Source organism: Eptatretus burgeri, chromosome 13, assembly GCF_056783735.1.
Source record: "Eptatretus burgeri isolate ZD-2024b chromosome 13, Ebu_testis_v1, whole genome shotgun sequence".
NCBI lineage: Eukaryota > Metazoa > Chordata > Myxini > Myxiniformes > Myxinidae > Eptatretus > Eptatretus burgeri.
Window position 1 is genome coordinate 58,987,333 of NC_140973.1, and position 20,000 is coordinate 59,007,332.

The window sequence follows — 20,000 nt, forward strand, 5'->3', positions numbered from 1 at the left end:
TCTTCGTCTTCGTCTTCGTCTTCGTCTTCGTCTTCTTCTTCTTCTTCGTCGTCTTCTTTGTCTTCTTCTTCTTCTTCTTATTCTTTTTCGTCTTCCCTGTATTATTCTCTTCCTTCACATCCCCATTACAAATGACCCAACGATAACTTATCATCTTGCTACTTCTCGGTCAGGATGTTGCATCAATAAGTACACTGGTGGACATTAAATATCACACGACGCCTTTTGTAAAGAGATTGTATGCCACAATATGGCCAAATTCTAAATTCCTGCCATAAAATTGGCAGACTGCATTTGTGGCCGAGCTGCAGGCCCAGAAGTAATCCATCCAGTAGTCAAACACTGTGACCATACACAGCTCCATCCTCATTGCTTCATATATTTACACATTTGTTGCTTAATAAAGGCAATGGTTGGTTTAGATGATGTGTTTTTTGGGGTTTTTTTTGTTTTTCAATGTTGAGGCTCGTATGAGAGCCAACACACAGAACATGTAACAAAGGGAGCAGGAGACAAGAAGGGAAGGAGAGTGAAACAAAAAACAGTGGAGAACAGACATGAGGAGATCTATGGAAGGGATAGGGATGGGGCAGGGTACATGGTGTAAACAAGATGGACACTACAGGGGCTTTCAGGTCCTTACACGACGGGGACTTTCAGGAAGGAAATCAGTGAATTTGAAGGAGGTGGGTTTGAGGTGGATTAATGAGGGTAGAAAAGATCATGGTTTTGGATGGGGAAAGATAACAGATGATTGAGAACAGCTGTTTTGAAGACCTGGAAGGAAGAGTGGGTTTGAAAAGAGTGGAAGATTATTCCAGAGGTGGGAAAAAAGAGGAATGGAAGAATGAAGGTGAGCAGTAATTCTTGATTTTGGTAGTTTCACCAGAAGGAGGTTGCTGGCGGATGTTGAGCGCCGTGCAGAAATATGGGTGGGGGGGGTGGTGGTGGTGAGGCCAGAGAGGTGACAGTGGAAGACAGAAAGACCACCGACCTGCCTGTGGTGAGAAAGTGAGACCCAAAGACTCAGCTTCATTGTGGGAGATACCAATGATCGTAAATGCCTTGGTTTCCACAGCATGAAGCCGAGAAAGTTGTGAAGCGGGAGCACTATCCCATAGGGGAGAGCAGTACTCCATCAAGCTGCAGACAAAATATTTGTATGTGGTCAGGAGCTCTGGTGTGCCAAGGGAGGACTTTGCACAACAGAGGATGCCCAATCTGTGGCTGGCTTTAGAGGTCAGGTTGGAAATGTGGCTTTCCCAGGAGAGATCATGGCAGATAGTGAGAACCAAAAGCTTGAATGAAGGGACTTCTTCCAGAGGATCGTTGAGAAAGTAGATAGAGGGGGGGGGGATGGGCTTCCAGACAGTCTATTCAGAGAGACAAAGTGAGAGTGTGAGATTTGTCGGGATTGAAAGAACAATTTTTTGAAGGTTTCTTTTTTAAAAAGAGAATGCAAATAAATGAAACAGGAGAGGAAGACATTGGGTGCATCATTACGGTGTCATTCAGATTTCCTTCCTTCTTTTAATATACACCCCATGCACGAAGCCAATAGCAGAGTTAAGCAATTGGTTCACTTTGTTTGTCTGTCTGTACATTGTCCACAAACGGCAGTTTATGATCGAGATATAACTTAATTTCAATTTAATGTTAAATTGTGAACACTAATCAGAAAAATGAACCTGCCGTTTAGCAGGACTTTGGCTCTGAATTTGTCCCGATCGCACATCCACAGAGGGGAGTGAGATAATTTTTTTACTTTGTCTGCCTGTCTGGCAATCAAACAAAATTGAAAATCATTCCAAACAGGAAACCTGCTGTTTTTAGCGACATCATAATGTCAATTTTATAATTTTAGCGACATCATAATAATAATGGACACAAAGAACAGGCACAGATAACTAATTTATCGTGTTAAATAAGGTGGTGTAAAAGATGCTGCATCAACTGCGGTCAACTTCCAATTTATTTTTTCTACAACCTTTAAAATCTTTATTTTATTTCAATTGCATTATATACTTGAACATTATAGAATACAAATCACCATATTGGCATTTTCAAAAACCTTTCATGTTGCAGTACTTGGACAAAATATTGCAGCATTTTACCACATCTCGACCAATCAAATTTGCTGCTCGCAGACCCTGTCCTTGTGTGTTTTTTTTCTCAACACTGAACAGGGTAATTCTATGAACTGACTAGTTATTTATTTGATTCTTGCCACAAACTTTTTACCTAAATCCAATGCCATGACTGATGTAATTCCAAATCACTACCCTCAGTCACCATATTTTCCCAATGTATTTCCCCCCACTCTCATATATGTATATTATTTACCATAAAATTGGGACTCCAAGTCTCCAAAAATAAACAACCTACTTTCCTGTTTATAATATGCAGGAGTGTATTTTAATGTGACAGTCACTGGTACTGTACATGCACCAGTTGGCACTTGGGTTCTACCTGTGTCCATGGGAAAGCTAAAAGAATCAACGGCACAGCGAGAGTCGGAGCCATCAATACTGGATGTTGTTGGTGAAATATTAAAGAAGGAAGTTGCTGCGTTGATGTTTGGCCTCATGCAGCTTCAATGTGGCACTTCCCTTTGTACTCTCACAGTTTAGTTCTCTTAGGTGTTATTCATTAACTAGTTATAAAACACCAGCTAGTTACAACTTATAAATAGTGAAATGTCATCTGGGTTGATTGGTGGCAATTAGTACTGTAGTCGCCATTTGTCCCAGCATGACTGGTTGCACAATAATAGGAAATTTTGGGGATTATTTTTGAGAAGGTACTTTGTAGAATCAGCCATCATGTGAGAAATCTGCTTTCTTAAAGGATTAATAACTTAGAACAATTTAAATGGGCTCATTCGTGATAGGATGTAGGCATAGTCTTGTCTTAACAGTTAAGATAGCTGGCTTAAGATCTCAGCATCTTGGGTTCAAGTCCGTGCCATGCCATTGAATAAACACCAGCCTGTCATCCTTCCGAGGTTGGCAAAATGAGTACCAGCTTACTGGTAACAGAGGGCATTGCATCAGCAGCACATCCTTCTTTGAATAACCGTCAAGAGATAAGTGTGCGCTTGCCAGCGCATCTCCAAAAGCAATTGGCAAGACAATACAGTCCAAGCCCACAAGATAAAAGATAATAATGCAAGCACCAACGCCATCAGCCAAGACGACAGACAGCCACAAGACCTCGTGTTGAATGTCGATGCTCTGGGTGGTTTTTTATATATATATATATATATATATATATATATATATATATATATATATATATATATATATATATATATATATATATATATATATATATATATATATATATCATGGATCATTTCGTTTTAAGGAATAGCCAATCAGTGTCTTCGATATGGAGGCCCTATTAAGCAGGTTACCTGATTGGTTGTAAGTTAGGTATAAATGTAATATAGTCATAATATGATAATATAAATAAGGAAAAGACATAAATTTACATAATTAAAGATGAAGTGCACCGTGTGACCTTCACAACCCTCCATCTTACAAAAGTAATTTTCTAATAAAAATTAAAAATGTGCATTTGCAATCGTGCTTACATTTGAAATGATGCAGATAAAACCTGTTTTTGGTGCATGCATCATTTAATAAATAAAACTGTCAACCGTCAAATGTCGCGAGTCGTGAGATTAGTGACACGAATCACGAGGGACGAGTCACGGAGACCGCTAGCTAGCAACAGTAGAAAAAGACATGGATATACGAAAATGGCTAAGAAAAGGAAAAAGGTTGCGGTTGTGGTTGTGGTCAGCACCCACCGTGGTCGGCTGCTTTGTACTTCTGATGTTTAAGTTAAATGTTGTGTTTGGTGCTTTGCATCTACCATATCTAGTGCTTTGTGCATAACCTTACCTCTGTGTGATTGACTGCTTTAAATGCGGGCTTTGTGGTATCTTCAGGCTGCTCGTATTTGCTGTTGATAGTTTAACGTGATGATCGCAGGTCATAGCCTACTGTATCTGATTTGAAAGTGCAATGATTCCGGTGCCAACCTCCCCCGTTTAGTCATTGTATCTCTGGTATATTAATTTTCTCATGCCAATTCTTGACAACACCTTGTATAAGTTCACCTGAATTGGTGCCAATTGTCTAATCATTGAATATCTGCATTGTGAATGTGCCAGTTTGTTGCAGCTCTCCTGCATTCCAATAATTTTAGGCCAAAAACATCGGAACATATTAAACCGAGCTGAGATCAATTTGGTTAGTATGCGACGGCAACCTCAGTATAGATGCGTCAATGCTGCATGAATACAATGGCATACCGGGTTATCAAAAACTATTAAATATTATAATTGTGCCCCCCCCCCATCCAGTTCATATGTCCCCCTTAATACTGAGCCCTGGCGACGGGCCTGGAGTGGGATGATGTCGGGCTGGGAGGATGTAAGGAGTCGGGTTCCTCAGGGATCAGTACTGGGAGCATTATTATTCATAATTTACATCAATGATTTGGATATTAGGGTTAAATATCAGATTTCTAAATTTTCAGATGACACAAAGTTTGGAGGTATAGATAGCAGAGAGGGTGGTGATTAGATTCAGGAAAGTGCAGATATGGTACTTCAATGGATTGGGTAAAACATTTTCAGATGCAGTTTAACCTGAACAAATGTAAGGTGATGGGGATGGGTAAGAATAATGAAAATAGGGATCACATGATGCAAGGGGCAATTTTGGAGTGTGTCACACAGGAAAATGATCTGGAGGTGGTAATCAAAACCGGGTGGGGGAGGGGTGTGGAGTGGGGCACAGTGCTCGGCAGCTTCAGGTAAAGAGTTTTACGTTGGATTTGTCAGGGGATAAACTATAAATCAAAAGAAGTAATGTTAACACTGCATAGGAATTTAGTAAGACCTCAATCTAGAATATTGTATGCAGTTTTCATGACCACATCTGAGAGGACATAGCTGTTATGGAGAGGGCTCAGCATGGAACTACTCCATTGATTATAGGCCTATCTGGACTAAGCTAAGCTATGAGGAATGGCTGAAGGAGACGAGACTTTAAACATTACAAAGGAGGTGATTACAAGAGGACACAATTGAGATGCTTAAGATAATGAAGGGAACAGACAAAATAAGTGCAGAAGAGTTTTTCATCAGAATAGAGAGGTATATTGCATGAGGACTGCTGATAGTATCTGGTGTTGGTGTAGTGCAGGTATGATGGGCTGAATCACCTCCTCCTGTGCCAAAGTTTTTCTTGTTATTCCTTGTTATCAAGTATCCATCATGCAGGAAACATTCAACATGATCATTCCATAGTAATTGTTTGTTTTACAGCAAAATAAAAATGGCAAGTTTTTCAGCGTGCAGAAGCATGCTGCAACCGCTCATCTGGTTGAGAATTTTCCCTATCCGAGTGTAATGTGCGATCTTGGTGAAATATTAAAGTTCTACTGGATAAAATGTCCCGAGAAAGAACCGTGGAAATCCACCGATTTCCGTTCCATAGAGTCTGACCTTTTAACCTACATCGTTTTTCTTTAAATCAGCGAAAATTTAAAAAAGGAAGTTTGCTGACTGTGTCTACGCCTGAGAACCAATGAAGAGCCCTTTCCCTGGCTACGCCATTTGAGGAATGAAACAATATCTCAAGGCCTCCTAATCTTGGCTCCTATAGATTTATGGAGAATCACATTCTTCCCATTCGAGGCCAGGCCCATACCACTGAGAAACTTTCATTGGATGACATGAACAAGCTCTGAGATTCCAGTGACTGATAATGTGCCAGTGAAAGAAAAGGTATTGCATGAACAAGATAGACAATGCAAACCAAAAGTCATTGATCTTTGACATCCCTTTTGAATCAACCATCTTACAGAAGGGCAGCAAATTACAATTCATATGCATAAATGACATTGGGAAGAACCAATGCATAAATGCTGAAGCTTCCCATTTGAAAAGGAGTTATTGTGTGCATTCGGCAAGCTGGATGGATGATCCCTCAATGAAAGACTCTTTGAAGAACATATGGGGTAAATGACGAGATGGACTACTGTGCCGTAAGACTCAACCGGTCCTTCGTACGTCTAATTTTGTTAAGGAGACTTTAAAGAAGGGTTGCCAGCATGGTGTTATGCTTATTGCAGAATGAATGACTTTTATTCTGCAGAACCTCGATGCATCGTATAAACAAGCTGATCAAAACCAAACGGTTTCAGCAATGGGTAAAATGAAAGAACAACGATGAATACATATTTACCAAAAGGAGGAATTTTGAAAAACTCAACTTTTCTCTTTTAATTCATGGTTATCGTTGATGCCTGACATGGCCTGGACCCTGAGATTTTTATTAATGATTTCAAGAAATGTTGAATTTCTAATGCTATATTTGGTACAGAGGAAGTCAAGAAGACCATGGATGGAGTTCAGAGCAAGGTTTTTAAACCTCATCTCTCCCCTCTATGGAACAACTTTCCAGTTCTGTGGTTCGATACTGGCTGGAGGAAGGCAAAATAAATTATATGATCACAATGAGTAAAAAGAGGCAGTTTTGTAAAAGTAAAAAGAGGCCAGAGAGCGAGGTGGCTAAGTATGACCTGATAAAGGATATTGTTACGGCTGTGGAAATTCGCAGAGCATCATAAAGGATATCCCCAAGATCAGTTATATCGCTAAGTGTGTGTTCAGTTAGATTTCCCCACCGTTGCCTCAAGGGGTTTATTCGTGTGGACAGGGCTGTGATCTTTGAGTTAGCCGTTATTCTTTACTATCGTTATTTTGGACCAACCGCTTCACACAACCACCTTAACCACAACCCTCATAACCACACCACCGCGTTTCCACCTCGGCACACGGTTGCTAGAGGCCTGGCCTTCGTCGAGGGAAAGCAGGCGGCCCCCGTTCCCCCCTCCCCCGGATGAATGGCGTCTCCACGGTGAAGTCCACCCGGCGTGTGGAAGAAGACAAATACAGCGGCGAGGGAGCGTCCCCGATTTGGCGGGAAAACGCTTCCTTAAAGAAGGTTCCCGCAGGTTCTGCAAGGACGGTGGGGCGAGAGCGGAGGGGCGGAGCGTGGGTAATAATAAGCGCGCACGGAACGTTCGTTCTCCCTCTCTGGGGTTGCTGCCGCTCTCTCGCTGTCGTTGCTGAAACTCTCGGTCGTCGCTGAATCTCTCTCTCTCTCTCTCTCTGGAGTTGCTGCTGGGGTTGCGGTCGTAGCTGGTGTGGTTGCTGCTTGTGCGGAGGAGAATCGCGCCAAGGAGCTGCGTAAAGATCTGGGCTCGTGTCCGAGTCAGGAGCTTGGAGCGGTTGGTCGGTGGAGGTCCGGGCGTCGCGAGGGAGACGCGGGCTGGAGGCGCAGCCCTGCTGTGTCACGCGAAGCTGCGCATGCGTGTCGGGAGAGCTGGAGAGAGCTCGCCTGCCGCTTGGCAAGGCCTGGGCACAACCCCGGCTACGCTAGCTGCCGTGGGGATGGGACATTGCGACTCGCCCCATCAAGGTACCACGAGGGTGCAGGTTACCTGCAACGGTCTCGTGGGACTCTTTCGGTCTGCCAAGTCCCACGCCATAAAGACCCAAGAGGTCCAGTCTGACTCCCTTGTCTTTGAGGGGGTCTTTTCCTTGTTTTTCTTTGAATGAATGTTGTGGCGCCGAGTCCCGTAAGTAAATGTACATAATAACCATAGTCGGTTGTAGTGTTTTTGCCTTGGCCGTGTCTTTGTCCCTGTCCCGCAGTCTTCAACAAACAACTGCATGCGTGTTTTTCCATCATTGCTTACCTGCATGACTGCATGATTGTTTGTATATGTGCTGTATAATAAATGTGCTTATTTAAATGTACCCCGTTCGTCGTGTCATTTTCCCCCATTGAACCGCTGTATTGTTTTTCGGAGTACTAGTTGGTTTTTGAACACCGATAATAGAATCGGGTCCGGCGATAATACCCGCTCGGTTATCCCAGAACGGAACGAACCGCAAAAGCGGTTCGTGCCCAAATAGGCCTTCGCGAGGTATGGTCCCTCGGTAGGTTACCCACGCGAATACTTAGGTATATCGATATTCGGCGATTGACCCTGTCGCGCGCGGGTCGAATACGGACTGGGCCGTGGTGTGCGTTGAAGGCACACCCATGACTGGTTCTCGGCGTTGTTCTGGGAAGTCACGACTGAATTGCTTGTCTGGTGGGCGTGCGGCTGCTATTGGCTAAAGCGGCTGTTCGCACGCTGGCGGGCGCAAATTGTAACAATATAATTAAATTAGGCCGTTAATTATCTTCAAAAAGGGTGTTTTAATTAACCCAAACACCCAGTTTTCACTTTTGCACTTCCTTGGAGTTCCCTTATTATGCATGCAAAGTTACAGGCTGCTATGTTTCATAGTTTTGGAGTTATGGAGGAGACGCACACCCTGACACACAGGCACACGCACACACTGCCATTTATTAGCAAAGACATATATATATATATATATATATATATATATATATATATATATATATATATATATATATATATATATATATATATATATATATATATATATATTGGTTTTTTTTCAAGAAGAAGGTGCTTCCAACCAAAAGTAAAAACCCGATCGGGCCTGTTAATTTGTGCAAAAAAGTGAGAGCAGACCCGGTCTCCAGGGAGCATTTCGCCGGCTTCATCAGGCACAATAGACCCCGAGCCTCGGCATGTGTCCGGTTTTTATTTCAATACGACCGCTCATTTCTGGTCACGTGCAGGGGCTCAAGGTCAAATGGAGGAGTGGTTTTTAAAAAAAATTGCAAAAGCAAAAACAGCCATCAAATCGCATCATTGAAGGGGTGCTCTGCTCTTTTTTGTTTTTATTTACACGTGATCTGGTGTTATATGTGCGTGTGTGCGCTCGTTGTTTTTGTGTTTCTGTTTCCGGGGCATGAACATGGCTGGTTTCGTGTCCGGGTTGGGCATGATGACGCATTGGTTATGTGAGTATTGAGGTTTCCATTGAGTATTGTGCACATGTGGATGTGGTGTTTGGGATTGAGTGTCTGTTGCTCACCTTATCCAGCTGTTTGCACCATCCAGTTTTCGCCATTTGCATTAGAGGTGTTTATTATCTGGGTATGTCCACCGTCTCCCCAGTTCGACTACTCTCCCGGCTCTTCACGTGCCATGCTTCCAAAACACAGGTTGATTTTGACAGGTTGCTCATAAGAAGGCCAAATTCCTCAATTCTGTTTGTTTCAAAATATTGTGTCCTTAACTCCTCCCTCTCTGTCCCCATCCTTCTCAGTCATATCGAACTGCTCCTGACTTCTGTGTCATTTGGAACTGAAAAGGTGGAAAAATTTCTGGTATCCCTCCATTCTGACTCTGCAACTGGACCAGTCGGCATCAGCTCATATGTCCTAAAAACCTGGTCTGCTACTCTTGAGCTTCCTCTCTCTGCCCTTTTCACCCTGTCATTAACTATAGGTCATCTTCCATTTGTTTGGAAATCAGCCAACATCACAGCATTACATAAAAAGGTGAAAAAACAGATCCCATTAACGACAGACCTATCAGCTTACTTCCAATCATCAGCAAGGTCATGGAATCCATCATCGCAATTGTTATAAAATCATTCCTTTTCCCCAACAGCCTCATCTCAAATCCTCAATTTGGATTCAGAGCTGGTCACTCTACCTTGGACATGCTTCTTCTCCTCTCTCACCAATGGATGGAGGTCCTCAATATCAGAAATGAGATCAGGGCCGTCTCTCTGAACATACAGTATCTCGAGCTTCTGACATCCTGCTTTGCTCTCCAAACTGTCTGGCATTGGAATCCAAGGCCAACTCCACTCTTGGATTGCTGACTTCCTCCACTCTCATAGCCAACATGTGGCTCTCAACAGAACCCTTTCATCATTTCTCCCTGTCAAAGCTGGAGTATCCCCAAGGCAATGTTCCAGGCCCCCATCTTATTCCTAATCTTCATCAATGATCTCACTGACTCTCTGGAAAATCAACCTTATCTCTTTGCTGATGAGTCCACTCTCTGCCGTGACATCTCTCATCCTTCTGACAGGAAACAGCCTCTTCCCTCTCCCCAGACCTTGACAAAATCCCAAACTGATCAAACACTTGGAATGTGTTTTTCTATCCAGACAAATCTCAATCTCATTCTCTCTCTCCTAAAGGACCGTCTGGCAACCCCTCCTCCACCCCCATCTACTTTCCTCACAATCCTCATGAGGAAGTTCAGTCATTCAAACTCCTGTGTCTCACTGTCAGCCATGATCTTTCTTGGGCAAACCATATTTCAAAGTTTGCCTCCAAAGCCAGCCATCCATTGGGCATCGTTCGTCATACAAAGTCCTTCCTTGGCACACCTGAACACCTATCCACCCACAAGGCCTTCATCCACAGCTTGATGGAGTACTGTTCTCCCCTCTTGGCTCGCTTCCCTGCTTCAAACCTTGCTCAGCTGGACACCTTGGAAACCAAGGCCGTCAACATCATTGGAATCTCCCACGCTGAAACTGAGTCCATTGGTCTTTCTCTTTCCCATCGCAGGCAGGTCGGTGGTCTCTCTATCTTATTCCATTTCCTTTCTGATCTTGCACCCTCTGCTCTTTCCGTGAATACCCCCTCCCCCTCCCCCTTCACTTCAATCAATAATGAAGTATAAAAGTATTAAGCATTTCTCTGGATATCTGCGCAGCGAAATAATGTAGAAAGCCCAAATGGGTAGAAAGGGAACTCGGGAGTTCAAAGAACACGATTCCCCACACAGTTTTCTCATATACGCATGAGGACCTTGCCTTTTGCAGGGTAACATTCTTGAAAATTCCTGTGAACAGCAAATCCACAAACTTGGGGGGTAATGGGGGAAATAGGGTTCGGGACGTCAATTTTCAATTTGTCCAAACTATACCCTTACTTAGCATGTTTTTGCATTATGTTTTTGTGCTACTTATCTTCATGAATAAAAGAGTTATTAAGAGCATAAAATAAAACATTATTATTATTATTTTGTATGCCCACCCATCGCTGCTTGATGCATCATTGCTGGGAGCATGGCTGCGCTGCTGATGCAGTGCTCCTTTTTCCATAGGCTGGTACTCATTTTGCTGACCTCTGAACAGTCTTCAAGTATATTGTTGCGGTTCTCGGAACCGCATGCATACAACAGATAGTTGTCCCGAGTCAGTTATGCCATTAATATACGTGCAGATAGACCCCTTCCTTTTGCGTAGTGGGAGGACAAGGGAGTGCGTTGCGATGGGCTATTAGTTGGGATTATTAAATCATTTTTCCCTTTTATTTTATTCCCACCTTTTCTTTTCTAAGGTAAATCTGCCTCGCTTGCTCCTCGTCTCGCTTACCATAGCATGACAACCCACGGAACCCTCCCCAACGATCACTTCTGAGGCAAAATCGCAATGTGCACTATCGAGTAGACTGGCGCTTTGAGCTTCCACCATCTACCCGAGGCCAGACATGTGCGGTGTGTCACGTATTCTTTTGCACCCAGGTGGGTGGGCTATACCGGCGTCTGGCCGAAACCCGGCCAAGGCTGACGTGAGGGGTCGGGGCCAGTCGGATGCCGACTCGGTCGATGACGTCGGATTCGGCATGGCCCTCCCTCAACCTCCGGGCTCTATAAAACATGGAGAAATCCTCCGTGTAGTGGTTGTTGTGTGTGTTCGGTGTGGGTGTCTTCACGCGGAGTGTTCCTGTTCTTGACTCCGCTCACGCCTCACCTCGACGAACCGCCTCCTGCCTGGTCCCACCGACAGCTCCACCCTCACCCTCTGGACTCCCCCCTTCTCCACTCAAGCTCCTCCCATTCAGGAACATGATCTCCACACGTGCGGCTGTGGCCAGAACAATGCAGCTATTGTCGGGTACTGCACCACGAAGCATCCCTCCCCGAAACACACAGGTACTGAAAACTATAACCTCAACCCCCTCCCTCCCTGGCTGCAAAAGTCCTTTTTCATTGGGGTTTCTTCTTTTTCTGTGTGTGTGTCTGAGTGCTGGCGCCGGTCTGTTAAGTAAGCCTGTCGAAGATCTTTTATTAACCTCCGCCATCGAAGATGGATGGAGGTTACTGTTTTCACCCCTTTCTGTTTGTTTCTTTGTTTGTTTGTTTGTGAACAGTATTACGGAAAAACTCCTCGACGGATTTCGACGAAACTTGGTGGGGGGGGGGGAGGTTAGGTCTGGTCCAAGGATCATGCCATTAGATTTTGGAATTGGTCCAAAATCCAATATGGCCGCTATGGTGGCCATTTTAAAAAAATATTTGATTTCTTTTATTTGCATTTCCACATGTTTTAAGTGATTTCCAACCCCCCCCCCCCAAAAAAAAATTCTTAGAGAAAAAAACAATTTTGCAAATTTTTGTCAACAAAATTCCGATTTTTTTTTTTTATATTTTTTTTTGCATTTCTACATGTTATAAGTGATTTCCAACAAAAAAAACATGCCAAAATTATAATTGCAGCTGATTTTGGAACTTCAGGTGGAAAAACCCACGTAAAATCAATTTCTGTCTCAAGGAATCGAGTTATGACGAATGAATTGAGTATGTAAAAGTTAAAAGTAAAAGGGAAAGTTGCAAACGATAACTCTGTGAGCACTGTTGACGTCAAATTGAATGAATAGGATATCAGGTTCACTTGAGTGACCTTGCAGTATTGGCGGCGGAGGTTTTGCACTCTACCGAGTGCTCCCCCTCTAGTTGTTGTTACTGTGAATAATCTTGCGTCAAGTCTGCACTGTGTCTGCTTTAGTAAGTTGCTGGTATAATTGTCGCACCCCCCACACTCCTCTCCTCTTTCCCTGCGTTACATACCCAATAAACCTTTGTTGTGCCACATGCTTTTCCTCGCTTGCTGTAAATAAATAATTGTTGTAGAAATGTTCCCAGCTCGCCTTTGTCTTTTCCCTCATTGGTTCAGCATGGTTCCAATCCAGGTTTAGCCGGGTCTTTATTCCCAACGGTCTGTTCCTTCTGGCCGGTACGTCCTTGGCAGTGTCGCTCAGCTGCATCCGATCCAGAAAGGACATCCGAGCCAGTAGAGTGATCCGGTTCGGACAAGGCGTACCGAGGGCATGGTTCCCCGGTGTTAAACTGCGTGGTTAATTAGGTAACCCGATTCCATAGGTGGGAGGACCCTAGGTCATGCGGTTGAGTTATTGGCGTCCACGGTCGGTTAAGCGACCCACCATGTCATGGAGTCTGATGGGAATCGACGTAGCTTCCCGACCTAGTGGTCTTCTCACCCGACCTCGCCGGCCCGCAACAATATAATTCAATTTAAATAAGGATTTAATGGGCACTGACGTGGAGAGTGGGAAAGAGGAGTGGAATGGTGTTGGTTGGGGGGGAGGGGGGGAAGAGAAGGTACAGACGCTACTTACATATTCTCGAGTGAAGCATCATTCTGGCTCCCAACAGGAGGTGCTTTCCTGCTGTCACCTATCGGGCTGCCACATGGTGGAAAAGCCACTTGTCTGTTGCAGACTTGCCCTGTTGTTTTTGTCCCGCTACCACCCGGGTCAACTTTGGGCCTTGAGGAGTTGAACACATGCTCCTATTCAACCTCGTTCATCTGTGATCTTGCTGTGCCAACCAACCAAAACAAGCCTGCACTAAGATGCAGCTCCCCATCGTCTGGTAACCCCAAAATAAACAACCCCAAAATTGTGATTTCTCCCTGCCTTGTTGCCAGCATTCACCAAATGATGACATCATCTTCTCATCTCCCCACAGAAATTCCAGGCAGATGATGTGCAAGACCACTTACCTGTTGGTCTCAAAACAATCATTGCTGCTCTGAGTCAATTCAACAACCCAGTGTCAGGGCATCCCTCAGAAGCAAATAAGTCGTTTTCAACAACGAGTACACCTGCTACCTTTGGGAGCAGCAGGAAGGGTCATGTTATTATCCTCTCTTGGGTACATACATTAGATTACAATACATGTAGGTTTGGGGTCCGTTGGTTAGCTGTCAGGGACAACACCAGCATATAATGCCTTGATAACCTCAATAACGTTTCCTCCCTTTCAGTTTCGTGTTCAGCAGCAATAACGACTGTTTAAAAAGGTAATCATATGTGTTTGTGGTTTATTATATTTTTACTTCCAGTTGGGTTTCCCCACAAAGCGCCATGAAAAGCGTTTTATACATGTTAACACGGCGTTTGTCAAAGAAGGAAAACCCCCTTGGGGAGGGAGGATGTTATAAGTATTAATATTGTTTTTTTTTAATAACATTGATACTATGTTATAAATGAGTGTTGTTATCACTTTTGTTATGAGAAGCGGCTTTAGAAAAATGCCATGATTAATTACCTACATACGTTAACACGGATTTCGCCCAAAGTGGAAAACCCCCTTGGAAAAAGGGGGGCAAATGCAGTCACTACAGCCTCCGTCATGTGACCTTTCGTCCTGTCAAATGTGGTTGAGATTGGATAAGTAATGACCAATATATCATTTTCAGACAGACAGACACCAAATAGTGTATTTTACTATAACAGATTTTAAACAATGGGTGAATCTCTGGCGGTAATCTTTTCCAGTTAGCATCTGGTCCGGGGCCTGTCCAGATTGGTGCAGTAACAATGCCTTGATGCCTCCACCATTGAAACCTAAATTGTTTCTCATGAGATCCTTTCAAGGCTTATTCACTCAGCTATCAGTGAACACTTTATGGACTTTGCTGTGTCATGGATAGTATTTTTCAGTTTGTCGATGATAAGATTCAGAGAAATAACAATACATGTGAGTCAAGTGTGCTCTTAATCTTATACGGTAAATACCCGTTTTAGGTGTCTCACCCTTGATTCCAGGATCTCCCGTATCCTTGAGTATTTGTGACTTTTCTGATCAATGTCTTCATTTTTTGCAATGCTATATCCTTCGATCTTCCTGGTTTTATTTCTGCTCTATTTCCATGCCTTTGTTCCTGTGGGTCGCATCAGTTTGTTTGTTTCTCTGCCAGTTGCCGGTAAGCCTCTGAGGGCGTTTGAGCAGGCACCCACAGCCCTTCTGGGCAAGTCTGGAGATGTTGCTCCACTCCCACAACTCAGTCCTTCAATCAACGATCCTGTTCCATCAGCCAATGGGTGAGTTAAAGCAACAAGTATGTGATCTGGGTGTGGGGCCAACTTCTGTAGCTGGAGGGGTAAAGTTGTCTCTCTGTATATCGCCATACAGTCGTTTGCTTCCTTACAGTGGTGATTTCAATCTGGTGTTAGTATCTATTTATTTTTTACTTTGGAGATTTTGGGGGAGGGGCTCCCGATTACGATTGAGCTGTTTTGATAAGAGCCTTTCTTTCTCATGCTGACCTTTGCGGTTTACACGAAACCAAATCACATTTTGCATAAATAGATGAACTGCTGATGCAGGGAGGATTTTGCTTCTTTTTTTTTTCAACGACAAGCACTTTCAGCCACAGCTTGTCTGTGTATCAATCTGACGCACTTGAGGAAGTGATTGCCATCTTAAGGAGGGGGCTGATGATTATAGTGTGGAACTATCACCCTCCTTCTTCTGCTTAGTTTTAATTTCACCTCCCTTTTTAGCCATTTGCTACCTTGGATGCTGTGAAATAAGATCGAAGCTTTGTCGCTCGTCATCGACTTCACAAAATGAAAAGCTCATCTCCAATGCCACTTTCACGGGGTTTGCTAGGATTCGTCCATTAAGACTCATCTGATTGCCAATTTGAATTCGTACTATCTACTTGTCTGCATGACTTCTCTTACTCCCTGTTCTCCCTTTTCTTTCACCTCTTCACTCTCTTTTTACCTCTGCTACCAAAGGTGAAGGAAGTTATGTTTTCACCCCTTTCTGTCTGTCTGTCTGTTTGTTACTTACGAAATCTTTAGATTTCGTAAGTATATTGATGACTTCCGTTTCTGTTTGTTTGTTTGTGTGTGTTTGTTTGTTTGTAGGCACGATAACACGATAACTTGAGAACGGAAGAAGCTACCAATGTCAAATTGCACCACGTGATTGAGGAGGGTGATGGGGTGAAAATCTAGCGCTGATTAGATTTTGGTCAAAATCGGTCAACGGTCAAGGTCACAGTGAGGTCAAACATAATTACCTAAATTCACGTGGAGAAATGGAATATTTTTGCTTCGGTCAACGTTACGAGATCGTTTTAATTTCGATTTTAATTTTGTCTTCAGTTTTTGCGATTGCTTAGGACGCTTAACACTCGGTTGTCGAAATTCTGGTAAAAATTGGATGTTTTGGAGACGTTTTAAGATTGTATAAAAAATATTTAATTCGCCGCGTCACGGGTCGTCACGTGGTGCAGCGCGCTCGAGCAGAGGCGTCGTTGATCACGTAAAGGTTTTCCATGTGCGCTGACGGTGTTTTCGATAAAGATGGTGTTTAAAAGTCATTTCGTTTATCCCAATTAAGGTTATCGTCGCGTGCCTCACTCGCTAAGCCGTTGGATTATGTAAAGATTGTTGGTGGATGGCCAAATATTACGGTTTTGTGACTTTGATAAAATAATTGCGTGGAGAAATGGAGATTTTTGCTTCGGTCGACGTTACGATTTTTGATGGTTTGGTACAGAATCATCGTAAAAACTTCTGGTTTGCGTCGATACCTTCTCCAGAGACAGCTTTTATTAGACAAGGTCGGAGGTCAAGTTGACGATTTCGTAAGTACCAGTCGATGACTGCTTGTTTGTATGTTTGTTTGCAGGATATCTCAAAAAGTTACGGACGGATCCAGATGAAATTTTGTGGACAGGTTGGGTGTGCGACAAGGACGAACTGATGAGATTTTGGTGAAGTTCTGGATCCGGATCCGGCAACTTGAACTTTAAAGTTATTCTTCACCATTGAGAGTTCGGGCCAAAAACAATATATAGCACTATATCTCAAAAAATTGTGGATAGATTCGGGCGAAACTTGGTGGACATGTTCGGTGTGTGACAAGGAAGAATTGATTCGATTTTGATGAAGATCCGAATTTGGATCTGGATACGATAATTATTTAATCCTTAAAGTGAATCTTCACCATTGAGAGATGGGGCCAAAAACGATATATAACATGATATTTCAAAAATGTATTGGGCGCGATATGTTCTCGTGGATCAGGTGTTACGTGGCGGAGTAACGAGCTATTCTGAGTGTCCTTTTAGTCTTTTCTTGTACTCTTTCCTTTTTTGCCATCGATTCTCCATTCTGTTTTAAACAAGACATTTACACGTAAATTCTCTGAGGATATTTTTATTTTTGTGGTACAAAGTGATTTCAAGCCCAAACCATACAGGGAAATGTTGCAATAAAGTCTTCTGTTGCAAGGCCAGACATCCTCAAAAAGGCCAGGCTGATGAATCACCCTTTCTGGATGTTGAGAAAGAATTGGAAACCATTTTATGTCTCATTTACATGATAATGTGGACACAGTCGCCGTTGGATGATGAGAGAATGGTGTTTTGATGATGATTCAGCACTGTTTGTGGGGTTTCAACAAAGAAGGAATTTGTTACACACGACTTATCGCATTGACTCTCGCTAAAGTTGCGCTATCCAAGTGATTCATGCAATGCGTGACTTGGATAATTGTTTTTTTTTTCTTTTCTTCTGCTTTTCTCTATCTTTATAGAACAGTTTGTTTTTTTAACCGACTCACCAATGAACTCTCAAACATGTTTAAATGGAATGGGAGATGTAAATGTGTCCCACGACCATAGCTGAGTTTAAATGATTGAAATATGACTGGTGTTCTATTTTTTGCTGTTTCCGGAGTTCTCAAGATTAAGTAACCCTGTTGTTGTTTGTGCTGTGTACCTGACTCATGTGTCACATCCAGTACGAAAAGGAGAAGTGTCTGTCCGTGTGCCACGCTTCATTCTCAAAGGTTCCTGCTATTGTAGAATAATGAACATGGTACCATTGGAAAGTTAATAATCAATTTCCTTGGTTCGAAGGTGAATAATTAATCAATTTACTGAAAACAAAACAAAAATCAGAAAGATGCCTGTTTTAAAAGCCCTCTCTGCGATTGATGATTCGGAAGAAGAAGAAGAAGCAGGAATTGGAGCTTCATGTGACAGTTGCATCAAAAACATTTTTTATTTTATGATAGCAGGAAAGGTTTTGAAGAACATGGAAGGAGCAAACAAAATTATATGTCGTAATACTTCTCAAAGCAATACAAAAATATATAAAAGTACATGGAAGGGGCACACAAACTACTACCACAGCCACCATGACAACAGCAACCACTACGTGTTGTAAAATGTCCATTTTTTGCATGTTCCCGTCATTTTATATCCTCATTGAGATTCACAGATGGACATGGAATATGTTCGTGAAGTCAAACATGCTCTCTTTTGATTAAACCTATCAGCGAAGCGACGGGTCTTACTTGCTCGTGTTTTACTAAACCAGTCACAAACCGAACTGGAAGGGCACTCGGGAGAGCGCATACCTCCACCATGTAATGCCTGATCCACGAGAACGTATCGGGCCCAATACATTTTTGAAATATCATACTATACAATACTATATCGTTTTTGGCCTTATCACTCAATGATGAAGAATCACTTTAGAAATTTAATAATTCTCCTATCCAGATCCGGATTCGGATCTTCACCAAAATCGAATCAATTCTTCCTCGTCACACACCCAACCTGTCCACCAAGTTTCATCCTAATCCGTCCAAAACTTTCTGAGATATTGTGCTCAATATCATTTTTGGCCCGATCTGTCAATGGTGAAGAATCACTTTAAAAGTGATCAGATCCGGATCCAGATCTGGATCTTCATCAAAATTGAAGAAATTCTTACTCGTCACACACCCAATGTGTCCACAACTTTTTGAGATATCGTGCTATATATCGTTTTTGGCTCTTTCTCTCAATGGTGAAGAATCACTTTAAAAAAATTCTAGTGCTCGGATCTGGATCGGGATCTTCACCAAAATCTAATCAGTTCATCCTTGTCACACACCGAACCTGTCCACAAAATTTCATCCAGATCTGTGTTCAACTTTTTTTGAGATATCCTGCACACAAACAAACAAACAGACAAACAGACAGAAAGGTGTGAAAACATAACCTCCTTCACCTTCGGTGGCGGAGGTAACAAGCCTGGTGTTGGCTTCGTGTTTAGGGTGGCTGGCTTCGGATCTTAGGGTCCTGAGTTCAAGCCCTATTAGCCAGTGAATTAACACCAGGTGGGGTTGACTCAGCCTGTCATCCTTCCGAGTTTGGTGAAATTAGGACTAGTGTACTGAGAGAGGTGTGGTCTGGGAGACAGGCACAGCATCAGTGGAACAAGTTTGCTTCCTCAAAATGATGGCTACCCAGCAGCCAAGCTTTCACATGCAAGAACAGAACAGAACAAATGTGACTTCATTGCATTGATAACATCTGTTAAATGCATGCAAATCCTCACCACCTCTTCGCGACAATTATATCTTCCTCTTTTATATTATTGTGGCGCCCAACATCAACATGTGTAGTAATTACCATTTGCACAATCAACGTGCTGGCAATGTTTTTAACAAGTTTAAAGGAATGGTGGATACCTCCCCTCCTCCACCTCCTCCAACTCCACCCACTCCCCCTCCTCCTCCTTTCCACATCTCAAAATTCTCAATCTGCCTTTGGCAAATGCAAATGAATTTGATGGAACATCCATTTCTTATTATGTTTAATGCCAACTACAGCCCACAGATCTGCAAAGTATTTTCCATCTGATGTTCTTGTTTTTCTGCTCCTTTTAGTTTTCGGCTTGGACTTTGGGAAGGAATTTCTAAATTCAGGTTCCAGGTGAGAACATATTGAAGGCTAATAATTATCTGTTCTGTTCAAAAGGAAGACCAGGATAGTTACGCATGCCTACTGACGGACTAATTTGCAAAGTCGCTGCCAATTCACTTTTTCCATTCTTCAAGTAACACTCTCCTCGTGAAACTTCTAAAATCCAAGCTCTCTGCTCACCTCGACTCTTTTGTCCCTCTTTTGTGGAAAATCCTTC

The 20,000-nt window shown here is 42.9% G+C and overlaps 1 protein-coding gene across 6 annotated transcripts in view; it reads left to right on the top strand.

Moving 5' to 3' along the window:
* The window catches only part of ARAP1 (ArfGAP with RhoGAP domain, ankyrin repeat and PH domain 1), a 187,933-nt gene that overhangs the window by 5,288 nt on the left and 162,645 nt on the right, over nt 1-20,000 (top strand). For all 6 annotated transcript variants that reach the window (XM_085852622.1, XM_085852623.1, XM_085852625.1 and 3 more), the window contains exon 3: nt 14,984-15,107. In XM_085852622.1, coding sequence (XP_085708748.1) covers nt 14,984-15,107 — 124 coding nt within the window. The remainder of the gene's footprint in view (nt 1-14,983; nt 15,108-20,000) is intronic.